Below are 17,534 nucleotides of genomic sequence, written 5' to 3'. Positions count from 1 at the left end.
CGCAGTGCTGCAAGGGTAACGGGCAAATCCTGTGGCAAATCCTGCAAGGAATGAGAGGCAACAGCCCCCAGCTCCTGCAGTCTCCCCAAGGCAGAGCCGTGGCTGAAAATGGAATTAATGTTCCAGGAATATTCTATTATTTGCTAATTCTCTTCACATCTTTTTGTTTCACAATTAAGCAAATTAGTGCTTTGATGAATATTAAGACGCTCTTGCCTCATAAAAGATGAGTTAGAGGCATTCCCCGTGGATTTTGCTCCTAATGAAAACAGTTCCTCAACTGTTTGAGATCCACACTGGATCGTTTCCTCCCTGGTGGGAGCATGGGCAGCACGTGGCTCCCGCACAAAGTGACCAAGCATTAACGTTTGAATAAAATAATTCAATTGCAAAGTTTGCACAGATCCTCATTATTGCCATCTATTCCCAGCCCAAGCTTCGATGGGATCTGAAATTTGTGGCTGCTCATGCAAGTGTCTGTCCCTGAGTGCCTCTAACAAGCACAAAATGCCTTCCTCAGCCTCAGGGATTCACTCACTCGAGGCTTTTAGCAGGGACAAGACTTTGCCCTCTTCTAAAACATTTCTTCCCTGCTTTTAAATGACTTTATAACCAAGGAAAGGATTTCCCAATTTTTTCTTTTCTTGCTGTAGGTCAGAAAAAGAGTTCTGCTGGCTCTGGGAGGAGCTGGGAGCTCCTAGTGCAAGGTACAAGGAGAGCTGCTCTCTACCTCCATCAGAACATCCCTGACCACACCAGCACCTCCCTGCAGCATCTCAGAGCAGCTGGGAGGGAGGACGGGTGGAAAGCTGGCAGTGACCAGGGGGGTCACTGCACAAAGAACAATTTAACAGCACCCACACATCTCCTGCCCCAGCATCCAGAGGCACCAGCCCCATTAACCTGAACCCTCAGTTGTGAGGAACAGCCAGAAGATGCTCAGCACAGCCAGTGAGCCTGAAAATCTGAGTGCTGGGGGCTCTGTGTGGTTCTGAGCCTCAGAGGGGAACAGAAGGCCCCAGATTATTGGCATTGTTCTGGCTCCCCCAGCACCAACCTCCCGTGGACTGCCAGCCATCAATTCCCACCATAATCACTTGGGTTGTGCTTTTTTGGGGTGGGCAGCACCCCGGGGCAGGAGCAGAGCTGGCACAGAGCAGAGCCAGGGTTAATGGGGCTTGGTCCCCCCTCTGTGCAGCAGCAGCACTCACTGGCAGCCCCTTCAAACACGCTGGTAAACAACTGAACAAACAAAGATGCACAGAGATAAAGAAACCACCACCTATTCAGCCATTCCAGGAAGAGTTTGGTCACAGAAAGGGTGGTCAGGCCTTGGCAGGGGCTGCCCAGGGAGGTTTGGAGTGCCCATCCTGGAGGTGTCCAAGGAATGCTGGATGTGGTGGGGATTTGGCACGGCATGGATTCGATGATCCTGGAGGGGTTTTGCAGGTTCTGTGCTCAAGGATGCTCCAGACAAATCCTTGCAGCCCCCCAGCCTGCCAGCCCCACTGCACGAGCAGCAGCCCTTGAGTCCCTGCGGCTCAGCATGGACGCAGGAGCAGCTCAGAGCCCCAAAGTAGCTCAGTTCCCATCTCAAAGAGCCAGGAACAGCTCAGAGCCCCAAAGTAGCTCAGTTCCCATCTCAAAGAGCCAGGAACAGCTCAGAGCCCCAAAGTAGCTCAGTTCCTATCTCAAAGAGCCAGGAACAGCTCAGAGCCCCAAAGTAACTCAGTTCCCATCTCAAAGAGCCAGGAACAGCTCAGAGCCCCAAAGTAGCTCAGTTCCTATCTCAAAGAGCCAGGAACAGCTCAGAGCCCCAAAGTAACTCAGTTCCCATCTCAAAGAGCCAGGAACAGCTCAGAGCCCCAAAGTAACTCAGTTCCCATCTCAAAGAGCCAGGAACAGCTCAGAGCCCCAAAGTAGCTCAGTTCCTATCTCAAACAGCCAGGAACAAGCAGGTACCACTCTCCCCCAAGCACTGATGCCAATCTCTCTGCTCAGGGGCAGAAAAACCCGAGCTCCTCCTGGCGCTCCAACCTCTCGTCCCCATGCTGGCACCGCGGGGCTGAGCTCTGTGTGCTCCAGGGTCCATTCCCGAGGGGTGGGAGCTGGGATCACCCAGCCAGGGGAGCAGGCACTCACCTGGCGCTCTGCCATGACGTACAGGTACTTGTGGTCCATGGAGAAGGCCATGTCTCGCAGGACTGGGCTCCCGTCCTTGAACACCGTCACCACCTCGTACTGGATCCCGCCCTGGGGGGGACCATCGGCCCGGATCTGCGGGGAGCAAACACATGTCAGGGGGTTACAAATTCCGGCTTTGTTCTGGGGGATGATGGGGCGAGGGGAGGAGGAAGAAGAGGAGAAGGTAGGAAAAGGAATTAGTTAAAATCTCAGCTCCAAGCTGGAGGCAGAGCAGAGGCAGTGTGGGAGCAGGAGCTGGAGCAAAGGTTCTGTCTCCACTGGAGCCAATGTGATTTTGTCAATCCAGGAGAAATAATGAGAGCTTTGTGCTTGCAAGGAGAGCAGAGAGCTGTGATTGTCCATCCAGGAATAAGGTAAATTGTAAACGTTTAAGATTCTCTCTAAAATAAGCCTGAAAGGAGACCACAAAACTCTACAGCCAACAGCAAAGCCGAGATACTGCAGAGGTATTTTTTAATCCTCTGGACACCTATAGAATGATGCTTTGACAATCTCCATCACCTCTTCCTGCCACGGAATCCTCCTGGAGCTTCATCCCTGCTTAAAACCCGGGGATGCTGCAGCACTTTCCTGTGTGCAGGATTGAGTGAGGCAAAGGCAGCCCAGCCCGTTCTCCTGGGTGAGCAGAGCTCCGTTCAGTTCGAGCTCCAAGCCCCCTCCATCCCTCCAAAACAACTCCCGCAGGAAAACCTGTGACAAACCCATCCCTGCCAGCAGCCTTCTCTTCCCAAAGTTAATAATTGATGTTCTCGGGGGCTGTGCGAGGGGAAGGGGGGGAGGATAAACAAACTCTTTACATTGTCCTTCCCACCAGGATCTGTGTGTTTTGGAGAGCCGCTGGATGGCAACGCGGTGTGTGCGGGGCTGGAAGAGCCAGGGACTCGCGGCGACCGCACTGCTGGGCCGGGGAGCTGGGAATTACCGGGAATGTGCCGGGAATTACCGGGAATGTGCCGGGAATTACCAGGAATTGCCGGGAATGTGCCGGAGTGCGCTTGCTGCCCACCCAGGAGAGGGAACACGGCCCTGGAAAGGCTCTGATCCCAGAGATGCCTCAGCTCTGATCCCAGAGATGTCACAGCTCTGATCCCAGAGGTTCCACAGCTCTGATCCCAGAGGTTCCACAGCTCTGATCCCAGAGATTCCACAGCTCTGATCCCAGAGATGTCACAGCTCTGATCCCAGAGATTCCACAGCTCTGATCCCAGAGATTCCACAGCTCTGATCCCAGAGATGTCACAGCTCTGATCCCAGAGGTTCCACAGCTCTGATCCCAGAGATTCCACAGCTCTGATCCCAGAGATGTCACAGCTCTGATCCCAGAGGTTCCACAGCTCTGATCCCAGAGGTTCCACAGCTCTGATCCCAGAGATTCCACAGCTCTGATCCCAGAGATGTCACAGCTCTGATCCCAGAGATTCCACAGCTCTGATCCCAGAGATTCCACAGCTCTGATCCCAGAGATGTCTCGGCTCCAGCCGCACGCTGGCCCGTGCTGCCCCAGCCCTTTTTGCTGCCCCACTATTCCCGACCTGGCCGTGTAAGGGAGCAAAGGGCAGGGAAACCCGAAGCCCAAACCTTCGGAAGAGGCAGGATGGAGCACGGAAAGGGCTCTTCTCTCTGGTCCATGTCCCCAGGAGGTAAGAGAGCAGGTTGTTACACATCTTATGATTTAGCTGAGAAAGGAGCCACCCCAGCTGGAAATAGCAGGAGATCTTCACACTCCCAGAGCAGAGATGCTCCCCTGGACCCTGCTCCCAATAAATCCTCCCCTTGGAAAGGGCCCTGCTGCCACACACAGACACATTGGGTACACAAGAAGACAATTATATTCTGGATTTCTCCTTTTCCCTTTTTCTCCTGGGTGTTCAGGGCTATAAAAGAACATCATATGGGAACGTGAGTGGTCTGCTGAACACCCACAGCCAGGCACAGCAGCCTCTGGCAGGGTGAAGCTGCCAGCCCAAGCCTGCCTCAAATGTCCTGAATTTTCAGAAAGCAAAATCCCCCAAAAGGCACAAGGTCAAATCCTGCTTTAATTCCACCTGTGAGAATTAGGATCATCACAGCCCTCGTGAAATACCAAGAACTAAAGGCAGATTCACACCAGCATGAGCCCAGTGCCTTACTGGGTGCTGCCACCTGAGTCACCCACGCTGCTTTGGGAGCCACCTGCAGCAGGGACAGAGGGACAAGAATCACCTGAGGAACAAACAGCAGGAACACGGGGCTGTCAGGGATCCACAGCCACCACCATGCAAACCCCTGATTAATGGCCAGACAAGGATGGGAGCGCCGGACATGAAGGATCAGCAGCCTTTGTGAAAAACAACTGTTTTGCAGAGTTCCCTCCGGGCACAGGCAGCTCGTTAAATTGAGCTTCTTTCGAGTAATGAGGTCAGACAGGGCTAATAAAGAGAGATACCACTGGACAAGCCTGGTGCAGACCAATTCCAACTGGGAATTGAAGCTCTAGGCTGGAGACAGCGGAGTGCCCAATGGCTCCTCCAAGTCTGGATGAGGGCTTGGAGCTGTGCCTGGAATGGGAGTCTTGGGACACAGCCCTGGGTGCTGGGTGCTGCCTGTACCCTCCTGCCCACAAAGGCCGGGGAGCAGCTCTGGGGCTCTGTCGGGGTGAGGTGACTCAAGGCACAGCACAAGGGCACAGCAGAGCCCGCTGCCCCCTTCCCTGGGTGGGTGTGGAAGCCCCAGATCGCCCAGAGCCCCCTGCCCACAGTCCAGGGCTGGGGGCACCCACCGGCACCAGGATGCTCCACTGCATCTCTTGCTCAGGGCTCTGTTTCCAAGGCAACAAATGATGATGTCAGAGAAGAGCGATGAGTCCCGTGGACGAGGAAGAAGAAAGGGATCATCTCACACAGCAGGAAGCTTCTTGTTGACGTTTGGAGAGGGAAATAACTCCTCTGCCTCATGGATGGGTGCCCTCCTGGGGCCAGACAACTCCTGAGCTCTCCTGGAGCAGCGGTGTGGCACCAACCCTGCACCTCCGGGCTCATCCTGAATCCAGGGCTTGTCCCAAATCCAGGGTTTGTCCCAAATCCAGGGCTCATCCTGAATCCAGGGCTCATCCTGAATCCAGGGCTTGTCCCAAAGCCAGGGCTCGTCCTGGCATGGCAATGGGGGAGAGGGGAGCAGAGGGACGGAGCTGGGCTGGGCTCCACTGGTCCTGTTTGGTTCTGTCCCCTCTCTCTTCCCTGTGTTTCCTCTCCTGACAGGATGATGGGCAGGGGAAGGGTTCACGAGAGGGGCACAGAGGGAAGCAGGGTCGGGATGGGTGGAGCACAGGTGTGGGGAGGCACCTCAGTGATCTGGAAACCGGGATCAGAGGGACAGCAGGGCCCAGGAGGACACACCACAGGCTGCCCCACTGGGACATGAACCCCAGGAGCTGCCTGGGCCAGATCCAGCCCCTTCCCTCCTGCTGGATGTTTACAAATCTCTCCTGAGAAGTGCCTAATGACATAATCTGCAAATCCAAACTCATCCCTGGCTCGCAGGGCCATCGGCAGCCCCTCGTGGAGGAGCAGGATGTGCTGGGTGCAGGGAGCTGCAGCCCTGCAGAGCCGGGCTCACACTGAGCTCTCTAATACCCCACAAAGCAGCTGCAGGCTAAGCTGGGCTTTATCACCAGAGATTAGCAAAATACCACATTGTGCCACGGGGATGTCGCCGTGTAGGAGCCACTCAAGGATCTAATCTGACATGGAGCTGCACCACACCTCTGGTAGGAAAGTTCCCCTCAGGTGTTGTGCCTGGCCAGGGCCAGTGCTGGGAGATCTCTTCATTCCCTTCCAGTCCCTCCCTGCAGGCTCCCATTAGAAGACATCGAATCTCTTTGTAGGAACTTTCCATGATTAAATTACCTGTCTGTTTTCATTACGGTGTTTCCACCAGGCTGACTCATGATGGGATTCCTGATGCCAGAAAAAAACAGCTGAATAAGTCCCTGCACGAGGGGACTGATTCCCCACCCTGGATCCTGCAGCAGGGCCACCCATTAACTCCTCGAGAGCTGCAGCTTCTCCCCACGTCTGCAGGTGCCTGATGGGTCCCAAAGCATTTTGAAAGAGCCAGGGAAGCAATGGATGGGCTCCTGAGAGGATTCCCAGGAGCAGCAGGCACTGCCTGAACTCGCTTATTTTTGCTATGGCAATGAAGTGAAAGGCTGGACCTGCATGATACTCCTGGTCCTGCGTCCTCTGACACCCACAGCAACCTCCAGGAGGGCAGAATCCAGAACTGGAACTGCAAATTATCACCCAAAAAGTTTCCGAGAGCCCTGCAGGCCCTCTGTGAAATTCTGGGAGTAGAGCACCCCCAGACTCCCTGCTGACATCTGGATTGGACCCACTCCCAGGTCTTTCCTAAACCCAGAGGAGAGCGGGAGTTTCTGAGCATCATTCAGCCAGTCCCCCCCCACATCTGGGATCTGAATTTGCTAATGCAGGTGTGCCAGGGCTCCAGCAGGATCCCTCACCGTGTCCCCATCCATGGGAGAAGCCCAGCTCCAGAAAACTTTCCCTGCACGTCCCTCCTGCAGGCAGGAACACCAGGAATGGACTGGGCTCCGCATGGGAAGTCTCCCCCTTGGAATTGCAGTAATCCCAGTAAGTATCTTTCCTTTAAATCATAGATGTCTCCATGAGAAAGTTAATGACAAACCTTACATGCAGTCTCAATTCAAATCAGCATATCCAATTAACTTCATTACCTGCAGGCTCCCTCATCTCCCAGTCTCTTTCTCTCCTGTCACATTTTCTTTATGCATTTCTCCCAAATGAGGACGGAATGGATCTGTCACAGTGGGCATCACCTCTGTCTTTGCCCCAAAGCCTCGGTGGATGGGTTCCCTGCAGGAGCTCACAGTGCTGTCAGGAGAAGTGGCTGGGAGCTCCTGGAGACCAGCTCTGGTCCCTGAGGGAGGAGAAAATCCATCCTTTCCCAAATCACACTGCCCAGCTAAACATTCATTGCTCTCACCAATCACTGCTGGGGTTGCCCTTGCAAAACCCCAAGGAGAAAGTCTGCAAAAGTCTGGATTTCAGGTCCCTGGCTCTTTGGTGGGATCATTCCAGCACTCCTCCAGCCCCCCCCCCCCCCCCGCCCTCCAGGAGAGCCAGACAGGTCCCCTCTCGCTCGGAGCCCAAGGGGTTAAATTGCCCTCGGCTCAGACAATTCCTCCCTCCCGGGATCTGCACACTGTCCTGGCTGTGCCTCCATGTGCATCCATCCCGTGGGCGCCCAGGCTCATTCCTTGGAGAAGGGACGGGCAGAGGGCAGGGGGAGGCAGGGGGGATCCAGCCTCTGCCCAGCTCCCTCCCCACATCATTTATGGATCTGAGGCTCGGTGAATCCAGTCCTGGTGGCAAAAACCTTTCTGTGTATCCGCTTCACACCCACTCGTGCTTCCCATCCTTTCTGTTTGGGAAATGCAAGCTCAGCCTTCAAAGGCACAGCCTGGGAAGCTGCAGCTCCCCAGAGGAGCCGGGGGGCAGAGGAGGGGCTGGGATGACTGGGGGGGTCACTGAGAGCCCCCCGAGCTGGCAGTGGCCCTGGGGGGAGCAGGGCTGTGTCTGCAGAGCTGCACCCACACACTTCGGGTGCTGCAGCACTCAAACAAACAAACAAACAAACAAACAAACCCCAATTAACTCTCCAGTGCCAGAGGGGGTGCCTGCTCCTCCAGGGAAGGTTTCCTGCCTGTGGCAAGTGGCTGCAGACCTAAAACAGAGACCTGAATGCTAAATCTTAGCACTTCTGAGGGTGAGCTCACCTCCAGGGAGAGCCAGAGAGGTTTTGAAACACAAAACAAATCAAAAACCACAGTTGCTTCCCTGTTAAAGCACAAGCCACACTCAGCAGGCTGTTGCACCAAATAAATTCTGAATGTCCCATCCCTGGAGGTGTCCAAGGTCAGGCTGGACAGGGCTTGGAGCAGCCTGGGACAGTGGGAGGTGTCCCTGCCTGTGGAATAAAATGAGCTTTAAGGACTCTCCAGCCCAAACCATTCTGTGGCCCCACGATCTGGCTCACTGTGCCCTGGCTAAGGACACCCAGCTGCCACACCAAGGTCAAGGAGCAGCTTTGAGGTGTACCCAGTGCTGGATGTGCCAGGAGAAGAGATTCCATGAACATTCCTTCCATGAACACAGCTCTTCCATTCCCACAAGGCAGAAGATGGGGAGAAGAATCCCTTGCAGGATTTCTGCAGGGTTCTGGAGGGCAAAGATCCAGTTGCTGGGTGAAGCAGCAGCTCAGGCATCCTGACAGGACAAACCCTTGAGAGAAACTGCCACTGGAGAGGTTCTTTCCTTCTCCAGGCCTTTATTTCCTTCTGCCATCCTTTAGCTCCCTCCACGCTTGTGCAGAGCTGATCCTGCAGGATGGAGCAGGGAGGATGGAACAGAGGCACCATGCAGAGCCTAATCAGCAGCCCCATGTCTTTAATTTATTACTGCATGAGAGGCTCGTTTAGAACAAAGCTGCCAGTTCGAGAGATCATTCCTTGAAAAGACTTTTTATTTGAAAAGCTGTCAGCTCACACCTTGTCACAGCCTTACTTGCAGCAGCAGAACTTTAATAACATGCCACCTCATGCAAATGAGCTGCTAATTAATTAAGTAGTATTCTTCCGGGGACGGATTCATTAGAATGAAATTTGGGCTGGTGAGGTTGGATTGCTTTGGATGGTGCTTTAAATCAGCAGCATTGTCTTTTCCTGGAGGCCCAGCTCTCCCTCCCAACCAGAGGGAAGCTCCTTCCCATTTTGTGCCCCCAGGAAGGCTCTGCGCACCCTGGTGCTGGAACCAACCACTGCAAGGCACAGACCAGCCCTAAATCAGCTGAAACCAGCAGTGAGATGTAGAAAATGATGTATGAGGTGCCCGAAAGGTTTTCTTCCACAGCACTGAGGAAATCCAGTGCAGGAGAGGGCTCAGTACAAAAGCAGGAGCTGACGATTATTAATGTGGGGGGCTCCAGGGAATGCTGAGAAGGAGCAGGGCTGCTTTCTTTTGGAGCACTTGTTGCAAAGAGAATTGCTGGGGGTCCAGGGCCAGCAGTCTTGCACCTTCCAGCAGCATCAAACACAACCCTCAAAAGGTGGGAACACTCTGGGTCCTGGGGGCTTCCTGCCCAGGGGGAGGAGAGCTCAGGGCACAAACCCTGTCCTCTCTAATCTGTCCCCAGTGAGGAGCCCCAGGGAGCAGGGATGTCCTTTCCCTCTCTTCAGCAATAATCCCCTTTTTACCCTCCAGTCTGGTTTTTGAGGAGGTGTCTCGGTGCTTCTCTGGGCACTGGCAATCATCGTTAGCAGCACTGCTCTGCTCCAGGCTTTACATTTTGGCACCGAGCAAGGAAACCATCAAAGGGACGAAGCTTTGGCCTCCCAGAGGCAGGAACGAGGGGGGTGTTGCTGTGCCACAGGCTCTGCAGGCTGACCCCTCTGCCATCCTCCCCCTGCCTCAGCCCTGCTCTGTGCACTTCAGCCCAGCTCCTGCCCTTCCAGCTGGGGAGCAAATGAAAGCACAAATGGAAGAGTGGGACAGCTCCAGGAACAGGCAGAGAAGGGTTTTTATTCCTAAAGCATCCTGTTCTCCATGGCAGCCTTGAGCAGGGATCCCTGCAGGGTGAGCACACAAACCCTGGCTCATTCCCTGCCTTTTCCCACTCCCTGCCCTCGTTCTCCCCTTTGCCCTGACCCAAAGCTGGGCTCAGTGTTAGCAGAGACCCAAAGGGACACATGAGCCAGGACAGGAATCCACAAATCCCTGGCTCTGCCTGCAGGACACAATTAGGGATGGAGGGAGGTGTGAGCAGCATTTGGGGAGTGAATAACAGCCCAAGAGAAGGACAACAGGGCTGAGTGCTGAGCCTCAGCCTCTGTGATGGACAGAAAGCACGAGAGCAAGCCCAGAGCTGGTGTTATTCCGGTGTTATTTAGGGCGAGGGAGGTGCCAGGTATCTGCTTGTCACAAACCATTTGCAGCTCTTGCCCAAAGCCCCTGAAATAGCCCTGCATCTGTGTTATCTGTCCACACCTCACCTGTGCCCTTCCAGCTGAATAATCCTGCACAGCTCCGTGCCAGGCTCTCTCTCCCCACCAACATCCTCCTCCAGCACTGCATTTCACAGCTGAAGGGATTGGTCTTGCTTAGTTTGCTTTGTTGACCTTGAGTGGCCATGTAAAATGGCATCAAAAGCCACTTAGACAAGACTGTCTAATGTGAAGTTTGCTCTAAACGAGCTTCAGTGAGTCGTGATTCTCCCAAAGGAGGAAAAAACTAAATGACTGTCAAAAATTGCCACACAAAAACCCTGTTTCTCCAAAGCCACAGCTTCCAGCTGATCAGGTGGGAGCCACAGAGTTCCTCAGGAAATATTATTCTCTTTCCTTTTTGAAAACATCATGTAAGTAATATGTTTCAAATGGCTTTGGTTTCCTGCCCAGCACCTCCCGGGAATGCTGGAACACGAGCCAGACTCTGAGCCAAAGGCCAAAACCCAGAAGGAAATAAGAGAATCTAAATTTTATTGTCTTTGGGGTTTATAAACCCATGGATAAATCCTGCCTGGTGGTTCTGCGCCTCTCCAGGTCGGGCAGGAGCGATCAGGTGAACAAGGAGGCCGTGCATATTTTTGGTTTCACTTGTACATGCAGAGCCAGTCATGTGTTACTGATCAGATCTAACCTTGCTCGGGCAGAGGATGTGAGAAAATTACAGAGCTCTCAGCTCAGCTCAGCTCCTGGGAAATGAGTCTGTCCCACCTCGCTGCTGCTCCCCCAGGTCACTCTGCCCTGCAGGACTCAGAGCTGCAGGTGGGAATGGGCACGTTTTGGGTGGGAACTGGGGCACAGTCTCACTGAGTCTCTGTCCCCAACCCCTCCCTGGCCACGCTGCCCGGCCAGAGGCTGGGTTTGGCCGCAGGAGCTGCCCTGCAGGGAGGTCGTGTGAGGACAGAGAGCTCCAGCCAAGCTGGCACTGCCCCACGGCTCCCTCCAGCTCTCCCCTGCCCCTGCAGCCTGGCTGGGCTGTGGGCAAGCTCAGAGCAGGGACAGGCTTCGTGTTTGGGGCTGCTCCATCGTCTCTGGGCATGCAGGGGCTGCAGCAAATGTTTCTCCTGCAGGAAGGCAGCACACAGGACCAACAGGGCTGGCTGGGGCCCAGGGATGTCTGCTGGTACATTCCCTGTCCTGGAAGCATTAAAGACTCCTGATGGGAGGCTCTACAGTATAAATTCAAGGGGCTGGATTGCTCCCTGTCTGCTCATTCATGCCCCAATCTCCATCAGACACAAGTTTGAGGTAGCTCAGGCTCGTGATGTGTGAGAAAAGCTCCTCCTACCCCTCTGAGCTGCTTCCCCAGAGCCATTCTGGGGCAGATCAAAGATAAAAATAAAAATAAAAAGCAAAATCTCTTCCATCTCCGCACTGTAACTCCCTAAGCCTTTGGCACATGCCCTTTCCAGCATCTCAGAATTAATCAGCAGATAAGCAGATGAACTGGCTCTGAATAATCTGAGTATGCAACACATGGAACACTGCTCAGCACGGCCTTGAACGCAGTGGGATTTGCTGGGCTGGGCTCAGAGCACACGTCTGTCCCTCTGTCCCTATCCCCCTGTCCCTCTGTCCCTGTCCATCCCTGTCCATCCCTGCCCTGGAGCTGCAGCTCCTCAGAGCTGGCAGCACACACTGCCCTGCTCTGCATGGGGCAGGGAGGGAGGGTGGCAGGATCAGCTTGCTGGTCCTCAAATGCCCAAATTTAGAGTTTGATTTCAATTCAGCTGGGGGAGGAGAGGCATCTGCAGGAGCTGGTGCTGTGTCTGTAACTCTGAACCAGTCAAGACCTGGTTTGGCACTTGAAGCACTGAGAAATTCCCTGCAGAGCAGCCACAGCCCTGTCCTGTCCTGGCAGAGCCAACAGACACAGAGCTCCCCTCTTCATCCCATTCACGGGGAAAACATCTCAAAGCACTGAGAGGACGTGCCCAAGGTCTTGCTGCATGTGCTGTCCTTGGTGGCAATCACAGGGTCACTTCATTGAAGCCACTGCTCTTTGTTGGTGGCCACAGGTGCCACTGGCACAGGGGCACAAGGGCAGATGGAGCAACAACACAGGGTGACCCAGACAGAGCACAGCAGTGATGTGAGACACCCCCAGACCGGGAGGAGGGAGGGAAAAGGGGCTGGAGCTGGAAATGGGTTTGGAACACATGAGCAGCACAGCTGGAATACCCTGGTCCAGTGGGACACAGCAGCCTGAGCCTGGCTTCTGCTGAAAGGTTTTGCTTGTAGCTCCTGAGCAGAGAGGTGGAACAGAGCTGCTCCAGAGCAGAGAGGTGGAACAGAGCTGCCCTAGAGCAGAGAGGTGGAACAGAGATGCCCTAGAGCAGAGAGGTGGAACAGAGCTGCCCCAGAGCAGAGAGGTGGAACAGAGCTGCTCCAGAGCAGAGAGGTGGAACAGAGCTGCTCCAGAGCAGAGAGGTGGAACAGAGCTGCTCTAGAACAGAGAGGTGGAACAGAGCTGCCCTAGAGCAGAGAGGTGGAACAGAGCTGCCCTAGAGCAGAGAGGTGGAACAGAGATGCTCTAGAACAGAGAGGTGGAACAGAGCTGCTCCAGAGCAGAGAGGTGGAACAGAGCTGCCCCAGAAAAGAGAGGTGGAACAGAGCTGCCCTAGAGCAGAGAGGTGGAACAGAGCTGCCCTAGAGCAGAGAGGTGGAACAGAGCTGCTCCAGAACAGAGAGGTGGAACAGAGCTGCCCCAGAGCAGAGAGGTGGAACAGAGCTGCCCTAGAGCAGAGAGGTGGAACAGAGCTGCCCCAGAGCTGTCAAAGCCCAGAGCAGCAGCACAGAGGCAGCTCTGCCCCCAGGTCCTGCTTTGGTTCCCCCAGCACAGCTAATCCCTCCTCGTACCCATGGCCCAAAATCAACAGCACGAGATGGGCTCAGGCTGGGTGCAGGGATGGGAGAGACAAAGCTCCAGCACATTCCTGCTCTCGCTTCCATAATTGACCTGTAGATAAACACATGGCTTCCGCCGTAATCCCCTGCAGCCTCATGAACATCAGCCGCGCTAAATTTTTCATGTAATTAAGAGAAAAACCCTAATCCAGTGTAATTAGCTCCCTGATTGCCAACGTCAGGCAGCAAAGCAGTGTTTGAACAGCAGTTCAGGTCTAGCTGGTTAGGCAAATACTGCGTGTGTGGTTCAGTAATTCAACACTGGAACAACTCCCCCTGTGCTGTCCTCCCCAAACAGCTCCGAGTGCTTTCATTGCTGCAAGAGGCCTCATCTCCCCCAAACTGCTGTTCCAGCCAGCTCCAGTTACATCCCCGAGGGACTGGGCATGGAACAAGGCCAGAAGTTCACCCAGAACCTCCTCTGTGCTAGTGTTGGAGTGGTACCCTCACCCCATCCGCATCCAGCAGGGATCACACCAAGATTTTGGGACAGCACCACCCCTGTCTGCCTAAATTCGGCATCTGAGAGTCACAACTGAGACCCTGATGGAGAAACAGTTTCCTCGTGAGGGATGCTCAGCACCAACACCCCAGCCTGGCAGAGCTGGAGGCGACCACACCTACAGGGCTTTCATGGTGCAGATTAAAATTTATCCCAGCTACCGAGCCCTTATGGTTTGCAGTGATATTTTTCTCTTTCATTCATATACATGAAGGCAAAATTTTAAGAGTGATATGTTCGAATTTTGGGAAGGGGAAGCAGATGGGAGAGGAACAGAGAACGTGGATGTGTGTGCCAACGGGGAGGCAGAGAAACCAAGAAAGCACAGAGAGAAGACACCTTCACTTAACCATTTCATCCATCCCCAGCAACAAGGAACTGAGCTGCTGAAGCCACTGCAAAATATTTCTGTTTTCTTTCTGAAATTCACCTGTGACACACTACAGACACCTCCAGCTCTCAATAGTCACATTTGCATCTTCAGACCTAATAGCAGCCTCCTGAAACTCAGGTTTGAAAGTGGGATTATTGTAGGAATGTTGGTCGGAGTGCCTCCAGGAGGATTTTATTCCTCATCCTGGGCAGTGTCACAAAGGGTTTTCCTTCTTTTGGAAAAAGGTCTTGGTCTCCGTTTTGGCAGTTTTGGTTGCTGCTGCTGTAGAGGCTGAGTTTTTGTGCCTGGGACACTGCAGCCCCCCAGAACCAGCCCCCCTCAGTATGAGGAGCAAGCTCAGAACTGCCACACAGCCCTGAATCCCTACAGAGCACTGGTTTCCCTGCTGGGGCAGGTCAGAGCCAGTCCTGGGCATTTGTGCAGCTCTGACTCTCAGTTCTGGCAGAGAACTTTGGGCTCCCCCTTTGGGCTCCAGGCTCAGCTCCCAGCCCTGCTCCTCCATCCCTCCCCATCCCTCTGCCCCAGGACCAGCAGCGAGCAGAGCTGGCTCCTGCTTTGTAGCAAAGCCAGGGAGATCTCTTCAGACAAAAATGAATGAAAATTTATCAATTCAAAGCTCCTTTTAAAGAGAAGCCCCTGGAGGAGAGCGAGCCCAGATGCTGGCAGGCCTTGCTAAGCCAGCTCCTGCTCCTGCCTGCCTTTGGACACAGGCTGTGCTCCACGGCCAGCCCTGGAGAAGCAGGCTGGGGCAGAGCCTCCTGCCTGCATGGCAGCACGAGATGGATTTCAGCAGCAGCAGCAGCAGCAGGGATCTGGCACAGCTTGGCACTCTGCCATCGTTCCCTTTGCATGGAGACAGCTCTTCCAGCCAAAATCCAGCCAAAATCCATCCCCGTCCCTCAATTCCTTGCGGAGGAGCTGCTCAGAGGCCATCCCACAGCTCCTGGGGACCGTGTTCCCCAAGGCAATGCTGGAATTCCATGTCTCCCTCCTCGCTCTGGCTCAGGGGGTGGGAAGCTGCAGGCACATCCCAAATTGCATTCCCAGCCCCCCAGGCAGGTGCTGTGCTCTCCCCTTCCCTCTCTGAGCAGGGGCAGGGATGCTTTCATGCTGCATTCCACACACCAGATCCCATTTGCACACTGGGGCCCTCAGTGGATGGAATTTTGCTGTCTCCCAGGAATTACTGCAGCTTTGAGGCAGCTTTGGGGATGTTCTTCCTGCCCACACCCACATCGAGTGCCCCTGACACGTGAGTCTGCACTGGCTGCTCTCTGGTGTCCTTGCCTTAAACCCAGCACAAATTCCTCTCTCCATCTCCCATGCCTGCCCAAAACCAGGGGGAGGATGAGAGGTGATGAAAGGGACTGGATGCTTTTTTTTTTTCCCCCTCTTTTGCCCATTTCACATCCATCAATGCACAGCTGGGAGAGTAGCCCCAGACTGGTCAGACTGGGAGCTGGGACTGGGGCACCCACTGGGGATGTGCAGCAGCATCCCAGAGATGTCTCTGCTGCTGGCTCTCAGGTGACAAAGCTCCAGCAAAGCCACAGCCCAGTGAGCTGGGGGTGTTCTCAGCTTCTGTTCCCCCAGGGGATGCTGGAAGTGTCTCCAGCCAGGCCCAGGAGCCTCAGGAGCCTTGGCATCAACCTTAATGAGCACTGGCAGGAGGTTTGCAGGCAGTCAGGGAGAGGTGTCAGGAGTGCTGAAAGGGGCAGAGGGAGGTGCTGGGAGGCAAGGGAGCTGCTCACAATCACCTCCAGACAGCTCTGAGGTGACCTCAGGGACACCACCAGGGCCTTGAGGCTCCCATTTTCCATCCCCTGCCCCCAGAAGCTGCGGTCCTAACAAGGGGACTTGTTTGAATTGCTCTCACTAAAAAGAGACCAGGTATCAAATGTTCCTAAACCTTTTAAAACCAGAGCTATAAACTGAGCCAAGGCTCAGAACTGATATGGAAAGTTACCTTCCAGGACAGGTTTTCCCAGTGACAGAGTGCTGGCAGCCACAGCAGCCTCAGTGCACGAGCCCACTGCTCCATGTCAGAGGAGCTGAGCTCCTTCTTGCCTTTCTCTTCCCATTGCTCCAGAGCCAGCACAGCCCCTCCACATCCACACATCTGCAGGGTGTCATCTGCTGATGATTCCAGTGCTTTGTCACTGTCATGGTTTATTGGCTGTGTCATGGTTTGCACTCAGCTGTGAAGAAATCATGCCATGACCTAAAACCACGAGGCTCCAATTTGGTGTTGGAGGCCTCTGGCCTGGCCAGCCCAACCCACCAGGTATTTCCCTGTCTCTTCCTGCAGCCTGTGCTTCCAGAGCCTGCCTGGGAGCTCTGAGCACCTGGAGTGCTGAGGTTTGTGCCTCTACCAAAGGGCTGCAGCAGCTGCCAAAGCCCCTGCTCCCCAAAGGTTCTGTGCCTTGAAAATTTATTCTAAAGCAGCTTCAAACCCTCCAGTTTTCATTATTAATACGACTCCTTTCATCGGAGTCCACTCATCTTTTTGCTTTCTATTTCTGTCTCTACCCTTTCATTGTTTCCCTGGTGCTTCCATGGGAATGGCAGCGAGACCCCGACCCAGCAGCTCCCACTCCCTTCCAGCAGCAGGAATTTATTCCATCAAAGCTTCCTCCTCCAATCGAGGGTTTGTTGTGGGGTTCTTCTCCCCCCTTCGTTTTAATTCCATCTGTATTTAATCCCAGACAAACACAAACAACAATCTCAGCTCCCTAAGGCCATCACTTTCTGAATCAGTTACAGCCAACTCCAATTAGCAGGCAGGCAGCATGAGCAGCTCCTGGATCTTTGGGAACGAGCCAGCCCAGAAGGTCCTTTTCCCCAGACTGTCCCTTTTTTTTTTTTTCCTTCTGAAGGACTTGCACCATCATTAGAGTCACAGGCACTGCAAGATAAAACACCCTCCCCTTTGCTCTGCCACCGTGGGGATGATGTTCTGTGGCCTCATTAGTGCTGTTTGTGGTTCTGTGCTCCAACACCTGAGTCTACCTGCAGGCTTTGATTTATAAGAGGATCCCAAGGCTCTACAAGTGCTGAAGAGAGACTTTATCGGTCACTTTAGCTTCCCTTTTAGCCTGCACTCGAAACTGCTTCTTAACAGCCTCTCCAAGCTGGGCTGAGGGGAGGCAGCAATGGCAGCTCCTGCCAGGCACAAACCTGTCCCCTCTCAGGGCATGAGGATCTCAGGGATACCCTGGGGTAGCCTCTCCCTTCTCAGACCATGACAGAATCCCCTGGAATTATCCTGGGGAAGAACCCCCCCATCCCTCAGAGGAGCTCACCACATCCAACAGGCACAGCCCGTGGAATTATTTGGTTGGACCTGAGCGTGAGTTCACCATCCTCACACTGTTTTGGTGGGAATTGTCTGATCCTGCAGTCTGGTGGGATGTTCCTGGAATTATCCAGACAGACACTCATTCTTTAGG

The 17,534-nt window shown here is 54.2% G+C and overlaps 1 protein-coding gene across 1 annotated transcript in view; it reads right to left on the bottom strand.

Moving 5' to 3' along the window:
- Positions 1-17,534, bottom strand: part of PLXNA2 (plexin A2) — a 127,647-nt gene that overhangs the window by 83,863 nt on the left and 26,250 nt on the right. Inside the window, exon 3 of the mRNA XM_062509370.1 lies at positions 2,143-2,277. Within this exon, the coding sequence (XP_062365354.1) occupies positions 2,143-2,277 (135 nt within the window). The remainder of the gene's footprint in view (positions 1-2,142; positions 2,278-17,534) is intronic.

Source organism: Cinclus cinclus, chromosome 27 (assembly GCF_963662255.1).
Source record: "Cinclus cinclus chromosome 27, bCinCin1.1, whole genome shotgun sequence".
Lineage (NCBI taxonomy): Eukaryota > Metazoa > Chordata > Aves > Passeriformes > Cinclidae > Cinclus > Cinclus cinclus.
This window is presented reverse-complemented; position numbering and strand designations above follow the sequence as displayed.